This window comes from Rana temporaria, chromosome 7, assembly GCF_905171775.1.
Source record: "Rana temporaria chromosome 7, aRanTem1.1, whole genome shotgun sequence".
Lineage (NCBI taxonomy): Eukaryota > Metazoa > Chordata > Amphibia > Anura > Ranidae > Rana > Rana temporaria.
The window spans coordinates 3,861,224-3,874,791 of record NC_053495.1 but is presented as its reverse complement, the minus strand read 5'-3'; the positions used below and the strand labels follow the sequence as shown (position 1 = coordinate 3,874,791).

General features: G+C 51.1%; 1 protein-coding gene across 2 annotated transcripts in view; it reads left to right on the top strand.

Annotated features, from left to right (window-relative positions):
• Positions 1-13,568, top strand: part of PARP3 (poly(ADP-ribose) polymerase family member 3) — a 30,063-nt gene that overhangs the window by 12,368 nt on the left and 4,127 nt on the right. The window contains exons 1-9 of one of the 2 annotated variants that reach the window (XM_040358706.1): positions 1,638-1,811; positions 5,427-5,654; positions 6,666-6,803; positions 7,911-8,108; positions 10,083-10,209; positions 10,390-10,613; positions 11,150-11,308; positions 12,784-12,870; positions 13,232-13,409. In XM_040358706.1, the coding sequence (XP_040214640.1) occupies positions 5,442-5,654; positions 6,666-6,803; positions 7,911-8,108; positions 10,083-10,209; positions 10,390-10,613; positions 11,150-11,308; positions 12,784-12,870; positions 13,232-13,409 (1,324 nt within the window). In that variant the 5' untranslated portion in view covers positions 1,638-1,811; positions 5,427-5,441. Of the gene's footprint in view, positions 1-1,637; positions 1,812-5,426; positions 5,655-6,665; positions 6,804-7,910; positions 8,109-10,082; positions 10,210-10,389; positions 10,614-11,149; positions 11,309-12,783; positions 12,871-13,231; positions 13,410-13,568 lie in introns of those variants that run through there. The other variant, XM_040358705.1, reaches the window with a different exon arrangement.

Sequence of the window (13,568 nt, the reverse complement as noted above, 5' to 3'; positions counted from 1 at the left end):
TCCTCTTTATTACATTTTTTTTTTAAATTCCCCTATTAGTTGAAGGTTGATCGTTATTATTGGACAACCAGCTGAGCGTTATTATTAATAATAGTAAAAATAAATGTGTATAAAATATATAGTAAATCAATAAATATACATTCTTCTAGTATTATACATAAAAATACATTATTAATAATATAAAAATAGATATAATATATATATATATAGTTTATCTAGTAGAAGGCGAAAAAACAAAAAAATACTGTTTTTGGTAAAAAAATTAAAAAAAACTATGAAGAGAGAGAAACACATAATGTACCTGAGAGGAAACAAACTGATACAAAGTATAGGAATTCCTTTATGACACAATGAATGAATGAATGGAACAATAGAGGATATATAGTGAGTGAGGTCAGAGTTCAGTGAGGTGTGGAGGGGGTGGGAGGAGATAAGAGGTCATGTGATCTCTATAGCGGTAGTATAAAGGGGGGGGGGGGTATATTTGTATTGTCAGTAGTAAAGATGTAGGAGAGGGGTGAAGGTTCTTCCTCTGATACGCCCTTCCTGTGAGGGATTAGCAATTTATAACGGGTTGGGTCTCCGGATAGTGAAAAACTGCAAAATGAAGATTAACCACTTGCCGATCAGGCACTTTTACCCCCTTCCTGCCCAGGCCATTTTTCAGCGCTGTCACACTTTGAATGACAATTGCGCGGTCATGCAGCACTGTACACATAGGACATTTTTTAATCATTTTCTTCACACAAATAGAGGAATTTAAAGGAGTTTCACCTTAATGCAATCTATGCATTAAGGTGAAAAAACATCTGATGATGCTGGCCCCCCCCCGAGCCCCCGTTTTTACTTACCTGACCCCTCGAAAGTCCCGCGCACGGTCCCGAGATCCTCTTCGCCGCTCAGCCTGGCCGCTGATTGGGTAGAGCGGATGGATTGAGAGCAGCGCAGCCATTGGCTGGCGCTTCTGTCAATCACATCCAGCGGCGCGCCGAGGGGCGGGGCCGAGTGATACAATGAGTGGCTATTATATATCATATAACATTATGACCACCCACCTAATACTGAGTAGGTCTCCCTTTTGCTGACCCATTGGGGCATGAACTCCTCTAGACCCCTGAAGGTGCGGTGTGGTATCCGGCACTAGCCGTCAGCCTAGCAGATCCTTTGGGAACTCCTGTGAGAAGATGTTGGGTGGGCGCCCCGTATGGGTGGGGGCCCTGTTTGGATTAGGTGGGGACCCCGTATGGGTGGGGGCCCCGTATGGATTAGGTGGGGACCCCGTATGGGTGGGTTCCCCCGTATGGATTGGGGCCCCGTATGGATTGGGTGGGGACCCCGTATGGATCGGGTGGGGGCCCCGTATGGATCGGGTGGGGGCCCCGTATGGATCGGATGGGGTCCGTGTATGGATTGGGTGGGGGCCCCGTATGGATTGGGTGGGGCCCCGTATGGATTGGATGGGGGCCCCGTATGGATTGGGTGGGGCCCCGTATGGATTGGACTTGTTTGGCACGGACCACACAGGTGCTCAATTGGATTGAGATTTGGAGGGCGACACCTGAAACTCGTTGTGATCTTGAGACCATTTTTGCAATGTGGCTTCCTCCTGGAAGAGGCCGCTGCCATCAGGGAATGCAATTCCTATGAAGGGGAAGTACCAACAGTGTTCAGGTAGGTGGTACGTGTCAAAGTAACATTCCCGTGAATGGGAGGAGCCAAGGTTTCCCAGCAGAACATTGTCCAAAGTGTCACCCTGCCTCCGCCGGCTTGTCTTCTTCCTATACTGCATCCTGGTGCCATCTCTTCTCCAGGTAAGTGTCACCATGTAATGTACAATCCCCCCCCCCCATGCTATCATTGGTCAGGAGGACAAGGGATGGACAAGCTGCACAGGGTTGTGGGGGTGCACAAGGTGAGGGAGGAAAGGGGGGGTGCAAAAGGTGGGGGGTACAAAGGTGAGGGAGGAAAGGGGGGTGCACAAGGTGAGGGAGGAAAGGGGGGTGCACAAGGTGAGGGAGGAAAGGGGGTGCACAAGATGAGGGCGGAAAGGGGGGTGCACAAGGTGAGGGAGGAAGGGGGGTGCACAAGGTGAGGGAGGAAGGGGGGTGCACAAGGTGAGGGAGGAAAGGGGGGTGCACAAGGTGAGGGAGGAAGGGGGGTGCACAAGGTGAGGGAGGAAGGGGGGTGCACAAGGTGAGGGAGGAAAGGGGGGTGCACAAGATGAGGGAGGAAAGGGGGGTGCACACGGTGAGGGAGGAAAGGGGGGTGCACAAGGTGAGGGAGGAAAGGGGGTGCACAAGGTGAGGGAGGAAAGGGGGGTGCACAAGGTGAGGGAGGAAAGGGGGGGTGCACAAGGTGAGGGAGGAAAGGGGGGTGCACAAGGTTAGGGAGGAAAGGGGGGTGCACAAGGTGAGGGAGGAAAGGGGGGCGCACAAGGTGAGGGGGGAGGATGTGGAATTTGCAAAAGGGGAAATGGAGCTGCACAAGGTAAGGGGGGGTGAAGGAAGACAAGAGGGGGGGGTGCACAAGAGGGGGCATGGGGACACTGCACAAGATTGGGGTAGCGGATGACAAGGTGGGGGTGTGCAAGAAAGGGGGGCATGGGGAAGCTGCACAAGGTAAGGGGGTGCACAAGATATGGGGGGAGGGCTAGAGGAACTGTACATGGGGGGAGAAGGACAAGGTGAGGGGTTGTCAGGTGGTGCACAAGATGATGGGGAAGAGGGGGGGTGCACAAAAGGGGGCATGGGGAGACTGCACAAAGTGAGGGGACAGGGGTAGAGGCATGGGGAAGCTGCACAATATGAAGGGGGGGACAAGTTTGGGGGTATTGGGGTGCACCAGAAAAGGGGGCGGGTGGGGAAGCTGCAGAAGGTGAGGGGGGAGTAGGACAAGATGTGGGGGGCAGGGCCGTCTTACTGAGCGGGCACCCCTGGGCACAGCCCGGGGGCCCCATGAGAGCCGGGCAAATAGCACTGTGGGGGGCAGCTTCACATCACCGACCCACCTGCCAGGTAAATTCAAAGAGAACCTGTCACATCTCTAGAAACTGTTTCCAATCAGACCATGGGGGCAATGTCACCCCCCCCCCCATATATATCCGGCCCTGGTGTACAGAAAAGAATCCTACAGATGAACTGCGCTTATTGCACCCGCCAAGAAACAGGTTTTTCTGGTGTGACGGAAGGTGTATTGTTATATAATTAATACCCAGAAGAACCTCACACTGGGGCACCGCGGGCGCCGTTACAGATATTTAAAGAATTTCAACTGGTAACAAACAGAGGTTTCTGTTGTCAGTTGATGACATCTTGGCGTCAGTTATTATGACGGGTCACATGGGAAGGACGTCTCTTGGGCATTCTCTGTGTTGCCATAGAACTGAGAACAAAACTTTCCGGACGCACCCAGAGAGCAAACTGCAGGTCTGAGTTCAGAGAGAGAGAGAGCGACGCTCATAACAAAAAAAGACACATTATTTAACCGCTTGCCGACCGCCGCACAAACTTTTACGTCGACAGAATGGCAGGGCTGTGCAAATGGGCATATATATATATATGTCCCCTTTAAATATGCCGCCGCGTGGTCACGCACTGACTCGATGTGTCCCGCGATCGGGTTACAGAGCTGAAGAACGGGGAGGTGTCAGTGTAAACACAACATCTCCCCCGTTCATCCTAGTGACAGGTCACTGATCGTCTGTTCCCTGTCATCAGGAACAGCGATCAGCGATGTGTCACAGCAAGCCACGCCCCCCCACAGTTAGAATAACTCCCTAGGACACACTTAAAGGAGTTCTCTGACCTAAAACTTTTAACCCCCCGCTGTGCCCGGGCTGTAAAACTATACAAAATAAACTGTCACTTACCTGCCTACGATCCCCCGTTGTTCCGATATCGCCGTCCCGGTCTCTTCCGCTTCCTGTGTGTCGGTGACTCATAGTGCGCTCAGCCTATCAGCGGCCGCGACGGGACATTGCTGCGGCCGCTGATAGGCTGAGCGCACTATGAGTCACCGACACACAGGAAGCGGAAGGGGCCCGGGACCGGAGAACGGGACGGCGATATCGGAACAACGGGGGATCGTAGGCAGGTAAGTGACAGTTTATTTTGTATAGTTTTACAGCCCGGGCACAGCGGGGGTTAAAAGTTTTAGGTCAGAGAACTCCTTTAACCCCTTCAGCGCCCCCTCCTGGTTAACCCCTTCACTGCCAGTGTCATTTACACAGTAATCAGTGCATTTTTATAGCACTGATCGCTGTGTAAATGACAATGGTCCCAAAATGGCGTCAAAAGTGTTCGATGTGTCCACCGTAATGTCGCAGTTCCGATAAAAATCGCAGATCGCTGCCATTACTAGTAAATAAAATTATTAATAAAAATGCTATAAAACTATCTCCTATTTTGTAGACGCTATAACTTTTGTGCAAACCAATCAATAAATGCTTATTGCGAAGAATACGTATCGGTCTAAACTGAGGAAAAAAGTTTTATATATATATATATATATATATATATATATATATATATATATATATATATATATAAATTTGGGGGGGGGGTATTTATTATAGCAAAAAGTAAAAAAAATGTTTGTTTTTTTTCCAAATTGTCACTCTTTTTTTGTTTATAGCGCAAAAAAATAAAAACCGCAGAGGGGATCAAATACCACCAAAAGAAATCTCTATTTGTGGGGGAAAAAGGACGTCAATTTTGTTTGGGAGCCACGTCGCACGACCGCGCAATCGTCAGTTGAAGCGACGCTGTGGCGAATCGCAAAAACTGTCCGGGTACTTTAGCTGTCTAAAGGTCCGGGTCTTAAGTGGTTAAACCTCATGTATTTTATTGTAACTGTACTGTCTCCCTATTATATTGTAAAGCATTGCGTAAACTGTTGGCACTATATAAATTCTATACAGATGATAATAATAATCAGACAGGAGATGGAGAGATACAAAGTAACAACATTGTTTATAAACATTGATCACACGGCAGACAGAGATACAAAGTAACATTGTTTATACATATTTTTGTCTATGGATTGCATAAAAAATAAAACGTTTGCCCGACAATATCACCATAAGAAAGCCTTGCTTGTCCTAAAGAACACAATATGCCGTCTGTCCGGCACCCTGAAGAATCCCTCCTACGCGCGTCATTACATTCTTTTTACCCGTTTCATCCCAGTCCCATCTGCTACCTAGTCTTTTATTCTTCACCACAAGCCCTGATGAAGGGGGGACTGGGGAGCCCCTGAAACGTGTTGACTACTCCTGTGCCAACTATTAAACGTAGTTGTCACTCTCGTTTCTTCACCTCTCTTCTTTTTTTTTTGCATGGGTACAAAATGAGAAAATAAGTAAACGCCGGACAATCTATAATCAATGATTTGTTTGTCATTCCTCCTTTTTGTTGTTCTGGTTGCAGAGACAACATCCAAAGATGGCTCCCAAGAAGAGGGCGGCGGCCCAGGCCAAGGGCACCAGGAAGGGCAAGAAGGCAAAAGTCAAAGAGGAAATTAAGGAGGAGGAGATTCAGGCCCCGCCCCCCGACCGCTTCCAGAGCGCCGTACAGGCGCTGAAAGCTGCTTCTGGGAAGAAAGGGAAGGCCAAGGTGGACTCTGCGTGTACGCTGACCCATTGTGCCGGGTACGAGGTGAGTGCCCGCGGTTTGTTTATATAAACAAAGAACAATCATTTTTAGTGATGCAGAGCAGCTCCCCCTCCCAAGTACAGACCCCTCAGTACAGTCACCCCCCTAGTACAGAACTCCCTCCCCAGTACAGACCCCTCAGTACAGTCACCCCCCAGTACAGACCCCTCAGTACAATAGTACCCTCAGTACAGTCACCCCCCAGTACAGACCCCTCAGTACAATAGAGCCCCCAGTACAGACCCCTCAGGATAGTCAGATTCCACCCCCCCCCCCAATACAGACCCTTCAGGACAGTTCTCCCTCTCCAGTATAGACCCCTCAGTACAGAACCCTTAGGACAGTCCCACCCAGTACATAACTCCCTTCCCAGTATAGACTCCTCAGTACAGTCCCCTCAGGACAGCCCCCCCCCCCCAGTACAGAACTCCCTCCCCAGTATAGACACCTGAGTACAGTCACCCCCCAGTACAATAGAGCCGCTAGTACAGACCCCTTAGGATAGTCTCCTCCTCAGTACAGTCACCCCCCCCCCCCCCGTACAATAGAGCCCCCAGTACAGACCCCTTAGAACAGCCCCCCCCCAGTACAGAACTCCCTCCCCAGTATGGTCACCCCCCAGTACATTAGACCCCCCAGTACAGACCCCTTAAGACAGCCCCCTCCCCAGTATAGACCCCTCAGTACAGTCACCCCTTAGTACAATAGAGCCCCCAGTGCCCCTTAGGACTGCCCCCCCAGTACAACAGAACTTCCTTCCCAGTATAGACCCCTCAGTACAGACACCCCTCCCCCAATCAAATGTGAGTATTTACATAGGCACCCCTACTGAGACAAAAAAGTGCCACTAAAGTTTGTTTTGCCTCCAATTTGCCTTCCCTGGTTTCTCTCTTCACCCCCACCAACATGCCAATGACAGTGAGCCTCTGTTCTTCCCTATGCAATGCAGACAGATCATGCTATTATCGCATCATCCTGCAACCTAACTTTGCACGTTTCCGGTCCTTATTTCAGGTGTTTGGGGACTATGACTGCATGCTGAACCAAACCAACATCGGGCACAACAACAATAAATTCTACATCATCCAGCTTCTCCATTGGCCTGCCGGTAAACCCCCCCAATACGTCACCTGGAATCGCTGGGGCCGCGTGGTGAGTACTGCAAAAGCAAGCAAACTACACGAAGACATGGCCTGGCCAGCTTGGCGGGAAAACTTGGGCATCCTGCACAGAGTAAAGCAACAAGGTTAGGGATGGCAGCCTTGGAGTCTCCTCTTCCAAAAATCTGGTCAGCAGTGGCATCATACTATGACTCGATGCGTTTCGATATTTTGCTTCGTCAGGACACACTTGGGGATGATCGAAAGGAAGAGGTCTCACTATCTTATCATCAAAAAAAAAAAATATATATATATATATATTTTTTTTTTTCAAAGGGGGTTGCTTTGGGCCCCCAACAGTGACAGGGCCCTGGGCAGCTGCCCCATTTGCCCTGTGGTAAAGACGGCCCTGGTTGTACTAATGGATGCCAATCAGTGCCAAACAATACCTGCCAATCAGTGATGCCCATTGTGGGCACGGGTTGGCATCCATTATTTGTGATTGTCATCCCTGGTTGTCTAGGGTGGCATACCTGTGTTTTGCATCCCTGGTGATCTAGTGGCATCCCTGGTGGTCAAGTGTGGGCATCCTAGGGGGGGGGCTGTGCTGATAATCAATCAGCACAAACCCCCCCCTGTCAGAGGAGCAGCCGATCGGCTCTCCTCTACTCGCGTCTGAAAGAGGCGAGTGAGGAAAAGCTGATTACCGGTTCTTACTGTTTACATCGTGATCAGCCGTGATTGGACACGGCTGATCACGTGGTAAAGAGTCTCCGTCGGAGACTCTTTACCTAGATCGGTGTTGCGGGGTGTCTGACTGACACCCTGCAACAACGATCGCTGCGATGCACGCCCCCGGGGACGCGCAACAGCTCAATATCCTGAGGACGTCATATGACGTCCACTCAGGATATTGAAACCACTTTGCCAACGTCTTTTTGCATAAGGCAAATGTCAGAAATAGGTTTAGGTGTGAAAGACTCTTGTCCATCTTTCCTACAAAGTCCTAAAGTTTTTGACTCATTCCCTAGACTTAATCGTTGCCTTATCGTAAGCCTCCCTGTAAAGGTGGGGAGCTGAACTCCGCCGGTCAGGTGACTATCCTCCAAAAACTGCTCCTGGCCTGTCCATTGACCAGAATATACTCCTCTCATGACAGGGGGAGTCCGGCCAGAACAAGACGAGTTATTTCACAGATGAAGCTGCTGCCAAGAAGGATTTTGAGAAGAAGTTCAAGGATAAGACGAAGAACAACTGGTCAGATCGTGATAATTTCACAGCGCACGCCGGAAAATACACCATGATCGAGGTGGAGCATGACGACGACGAGGAGGACAACGGAGAGGCCATGGTCAAGGTAGGTGGACTTAGAATTGTCATAAAGTGTTGGGTTTATTGGTCACTACGGATGAGCTTCGAGTTCGACTCCAACATTGCCTGTTCGCCGTACAGCGAACAATTTGGGGTGTTCCCGGCAAATCCGAAAAGCCGCGGAACACCCTGTAAAAGTCGATGGGAGAAATCTAAAGTGCTAATTTTAAAGGCTAATATGCAAGTTATAAAAAGTGTTTGGGGGACCCGGGTCCTGTCCCAGGGGAGTGTTTGGGGGACCCGGGTCCTGCCCCAGGGGAGTGTTTGGGGGACCCGGGTCCTGCCCCAGGGGAGTGTTTGGGGGACCCGGGTCCTGCCCCAGGGGAGTGTTTGGGGGACCCGGGTCCTGCCCCAGGGGAGTGTTTGGGGGACCCGGGTCCTGCCCCAGGGGAGTGTTTGGGGACCCGGGTCCTGCCCCAGGGGAGTGTTTGGGGACCCGGGTCCTGCCCCAGGGGACATGTATCAATGCAAAAAAAAGTTTTAAAAACAGAATTTTTTTTGGGGAGCAGTGATTTTAATAATGCTTAAAGTGAAATATTCCTTTAAATGTTGTACCTAGGGGGGGGGGTGTAAAGTATGCCTGTGAAGTAGCGCTTGTTTCCCGTGATTAGAACTGTCTCTGCACAAAGTGTAATTTCTGGAGGGAAAAAAAGTCATTTAAAATCACTTGCGGCTATAATGAATTGTCGGCTCTCGGCAATACAGAGAAAAGTCATTCATAAAAAAAACAGCATGGGGGTCCCCCCTAATTCAATTACCAGGCCTTTCAGGTCTGGTATGGATATTAATGGGAACCCCACGTCAAATTAAAAAAAAAGACGTGGGGTTCCCCCCAAATATCCATTCCAGACCTTTCAGGTCTGGTATGGATTTTAAGGGGAACTCCACCCCAAATTTAAAAAACAAATGGCCTGGAGTTCCCCCCCCAAAAATCCACACCAGACCCTTTATCCGAGCACGCAACCTGGCCGGTCGCAGGAAAAGAGGTGGGGGGTATGAGAGAGCGCCCCCCCCTCCTGAACCGTACCAGGCCACATGCCCTCAAAGCACCATGTCCCCATGTTGATGAGGACAAGGGCCTCATCCCCACAACCCTTGCCCGGTGGTTGTGGGGGTTTGCGGCTGGGGGGCTTATCGGAATCTGGAAGACACCTTTAACAAAGGGGACTCCCAGATCCTTCCCCCCCCCCCCTATGTGAATTGGTAATGGGGTACATTGTACCTCTACCATTTCACAAAGAAAGTGTAAATAATTGTAAAAAAAACAGACACTGTTGGGAAAGTCCATTATTTAAAAAAAAAAGATTCCAGTGGTGGTAATCCACTCCCGGTCTCCGCTCCGAACGCTGTCGGTATCCTGCGACGGCTGATCTCCTCTCCGGGGTCCAGCGATGAGATGATCTCCTCTTCATCCAGGATCCAGCGGTGAGATGTCTATCCAGCGCTTGCATCATCTGTCTCCACCGGAGACAGCCCGGCGAATGACGTGGCTTCAGCAGTGACAGCTCTTATGTAGGTGAGGGCGGGGCTACCCGTCACGTGACCCCGTCTCCCTCTGACGCAAAGGAAAGCCCAGGCTTTCCCAGTGACGTGCAGGTGACCCTGCCCCCCTCTGATGTAACGGCAAACCTGCGTGTCCGATGGGGTTAAGTGTGTCCTAGGGATGTGTTCTAACTGTAGAGAGCCAATCACAGAGGTCACATGATAAAGGAGCTGCGTTGCCTTCCGGGCATTAAAAAATTGCAGGAGCGAGGGGGAAGATGTCTCTTGGTAGAAGAGACATAAAAGCTCTACCACCTAGCTAGAGTTCAGAATCCCTACAATCATAGTCGGGGGGGGGGGGGGGGACTATATTTGGGTGCAGGGTGGGGGTTTGTTCATTGATTTGTTGAATGTATACAACCTCCATATTTTATCCAGATGGCTCAGATGTATATATATCTATCCCCCCCCCCCCCAGGTGGACACAGTGGACGGCGTGCCAAAGAAGGTGAAGACTTGTTCCCTGGACAAACCCACCCAGGACCTCATGACCCTGATCTTCAGCAGCGACATGTTCAAGGAGGCCATGCAGACCATGAATCTGGGTAAAGAGAGGAGCCTACCCCCCCCCCCCACCCCCCCCCAGAGAATGGGATATTTATCTCACTTGTCAATTGATACCGGGAATGACCAATCCATATAAAACAAACCGCTAGGGGCGTATTTATAATAGAATTGCATCACTTTTTCTCTAGAAGTACTACTGGTACATTTTTGTGTTGCAGACATAAAGAAGATGCCGCTGGGGAAGTTGAGCAAGGGGCAGATAGCGAAGGGGTTCGACGCTCTGGAGAACCTGCAGGCCGCGCTAGACAGAAAAGCCAAAAAGCCGGAGCTGAGTGACCTGTCCTCCCGCTTCTACACCATCATTCCACACAACTTCGGGCGACAGACACCCCCCATTATCGACACCCTGGAGGTCCTGCAAGCCAAGAAGGACATGCTGCTGGTACCGCAATTTTATGTTTTTATACAGACATCCAGGGGCGTTGCTAGGTCTGCAAAAGATCTGGGGGGCTCGAGCCCATAGCAGCGGTCACCAACCTTCTTGTCATCTCTCTTCTCCCCGCCGCACCTCCGGCATTGAAGAGGACCGTGTTCTGAAAAAATGAGCAGCCGCGCTGTGAGGGCGGAAGAGCGCTAGTGGCGGGTAGTGAGAGATGGTGTCATCTCTCTGCTCCCCACCGCACATCGCTCCCACATTGAAGAGGCCCAGCTGTGAGGGCAGAAGAGCGATGAGGTGGAGCGGGGTGGAGAGAGATAATGACAACTATGCACGCCCGCCCGCTCACCTCTCTCCTCTTATCTGCATTCTAATGCAGCCCGCCCCTGCCGCAGCCACGGCCCAAGAGACTCCGGGCTATGGGCCCCAGATTCGGGGCTACAGCCCCAATAGCCACCCCCTAGTGACGCCACTGCAGGCATCCAAAACCGAAAATTGTTGGCCATGTTGTCCCCCTCTAAATGCTTCCATTACTCCATCAGGTCTTGGCGGACATCGAGCTGGCTCAGACTTTGCAGGCGGACAAGGTGAAGCAGGAAGAGGAATCCCAACTGGAAGAGGTCCCCCACCCGCTGGATGTGGATTATCAGCTATTGAAGTGTGAGCTGGACTTACTAACTCCTAAATCGGAGGAGTACAAGGTGAGTGAGAGAACCTGTCTACTGAGCAAGTACTCTGGATATTGTGACTTCAGACTTTGTTGAAACAGGTTTTATGTAAAAGTGTTCTATCAATAATGGCATCAGGTTTGAGGAACTGAAGGTCCTTAATGCCTAAATGTTCTCATCATTTATTTTTGTAAGTCATAGATTATAATAGCGGGTTCAACGGGTGTACAGACCTGGGAACTCGGCACAGGGATGGTGGGAACCCCTCATAATGGGCACAGCGGGTGTACAGACCTGGGAACTCGGCACAGGGATGGTGGGAACCCCTCATAATGGGCACAGCGGGTGTACAGACCCGGGAACTCGGCACAGAGATGGTGGGAACCCCTCATAATGGGCACAGCAGGTGTACAGACCCGGGAACTCAGCACAGGGATAGCGAGAACCCCTCATAATGGGCACAGTGGGTGTACAGACCCGGGAACGTAGCACAGGGATGGTGTGAACCCCTCATAATGGGCACAGCGGGTGTACAGACCCGGGAACTCAGCACAGGGATAGTGAGAACCCCTCATAATGGGCACAGTGGGTGTACAGACCAGGGAACTCAGCACAGGGATGGTGGGAACTCCTCATAATGGGCACATTAGGTGTACAGACCTGGGAACTCAGCACAGGGATGGTGGGAACCCCTCATAATGGGCACAGCGGGTGTACAGACCCGGGAACTCAGCACAGGGATGGTGGGAACCCCTCATAATGGGCACAGCGGGTGTACAGACCCGGGAACTCAGCACATGGATGGTGGGAACTCCTCATAATGGGACACAGCGGGTGTACAGACCCGAGAACTCAGCACAGGGATGGTGGGAACCCCTCATAATGGGCACAGCGGGTGTACAGACCCGGGAACTCAGCACAGGGATGGTGGGAACCCCTCATAATGGGCACAGCGGGTGTACAGACCCGGGAACTCAGCACAGGGATGGTGGGAACCCCTCATAATGGGCACAGCGGGTGTACAGACCCGGGAACTCAGCACAGGGATGGTGGGAACCCCTCATAATGGGCACAGTGGGTGTACAGACCCGGGAACGTAGCACAGGGATGGTGGGAACTCCTCATAATGGGCACATTAGGTGTACAGACCTGGGAACTCAGCACAGGGATGGTGGGAACCCCTCATAATGGGCACAGCGGGTGTACAGACCCGGGAACTCAGCACAGGGATGGTGGGAACCCCTCATAATGGGCACAGCGGGTGTACAGACCCGGGAACTCAGCACAGGGATGGTGGGAACCCCTCATAATGGGGCACAGCGGGTGTACAGACCCGGGAACTCGGCACAGGGATGGTGAGAACCCCTCATAATGGGCACATGAGGTGTACAGATCTGGGAACTCTCCATATAGCAGGATGTGGTGAATTGGACTGGAGATTAGACAAGTGGTGATGGGGAAAGCCTTGGGCTTCTATAAATGTAACGTGTCTTGTATCTCCCTCTAAGGTGATTGATAAGTATGTGAAGAATACGGGACCCACCTACAGGTCGCTGAAAATCCTGAATGTCTGGCGCGTGGCCCGAGACTTGGAGGTCAGTCACACTTTACACTTTGGGGTTTGTGTGTCATTTAGGCTTTTGTTGGCCTCAGAACTGCTTTTTACCACCGGAGGACACGTGTGACAGGGTGACAACACAGGAGCACAATTAGGAGACGTTGTCACCCTATAACGGGAAGTATCTGAACAAGGTTCTTCGTAGCGGGATTATTTTATTGATTGCTGCATATTTAACAAGATACGTTATCGCTTCGATGAGATTCCAGTGATTACGTTGGGATACCTTGGGCACTGGGCAGTCAATATCTCTGTAAATGATGTATTGTGACGAGTCCCCAGCACGGTCTTCTCCTTTATTCCTAATCTGCCGCTCTTTGTATCTCTCCATGCCGCAGGAGGAAAGACTGAAAGAGCACGAGGACATCGAGAACCGGCGCTTGCTGTGGCACGGCACCAACGTAGCAGTGGTGGCGGCCATCCTGAAGAGCGGCCTGCGCATAATGCCCCATTCAGGAGGGCGAGTGGGCAGAGGGATCTACTTCGCCTCAGAGAACAGTAAATCTGCAGGATACGGTAAGATGGAGGCAGATTTAAAGTCAAGCTCCTTTGGCTAATCACGAGTGACGGGATCTCTTGACATCCTTTCCCATCCACTGATTTATTATTATACCCCCCCCCCCCCCCCCCCCCCCCATCGCCATGTTCACCTGCCGGAGTCCTGAGTCTAATCTC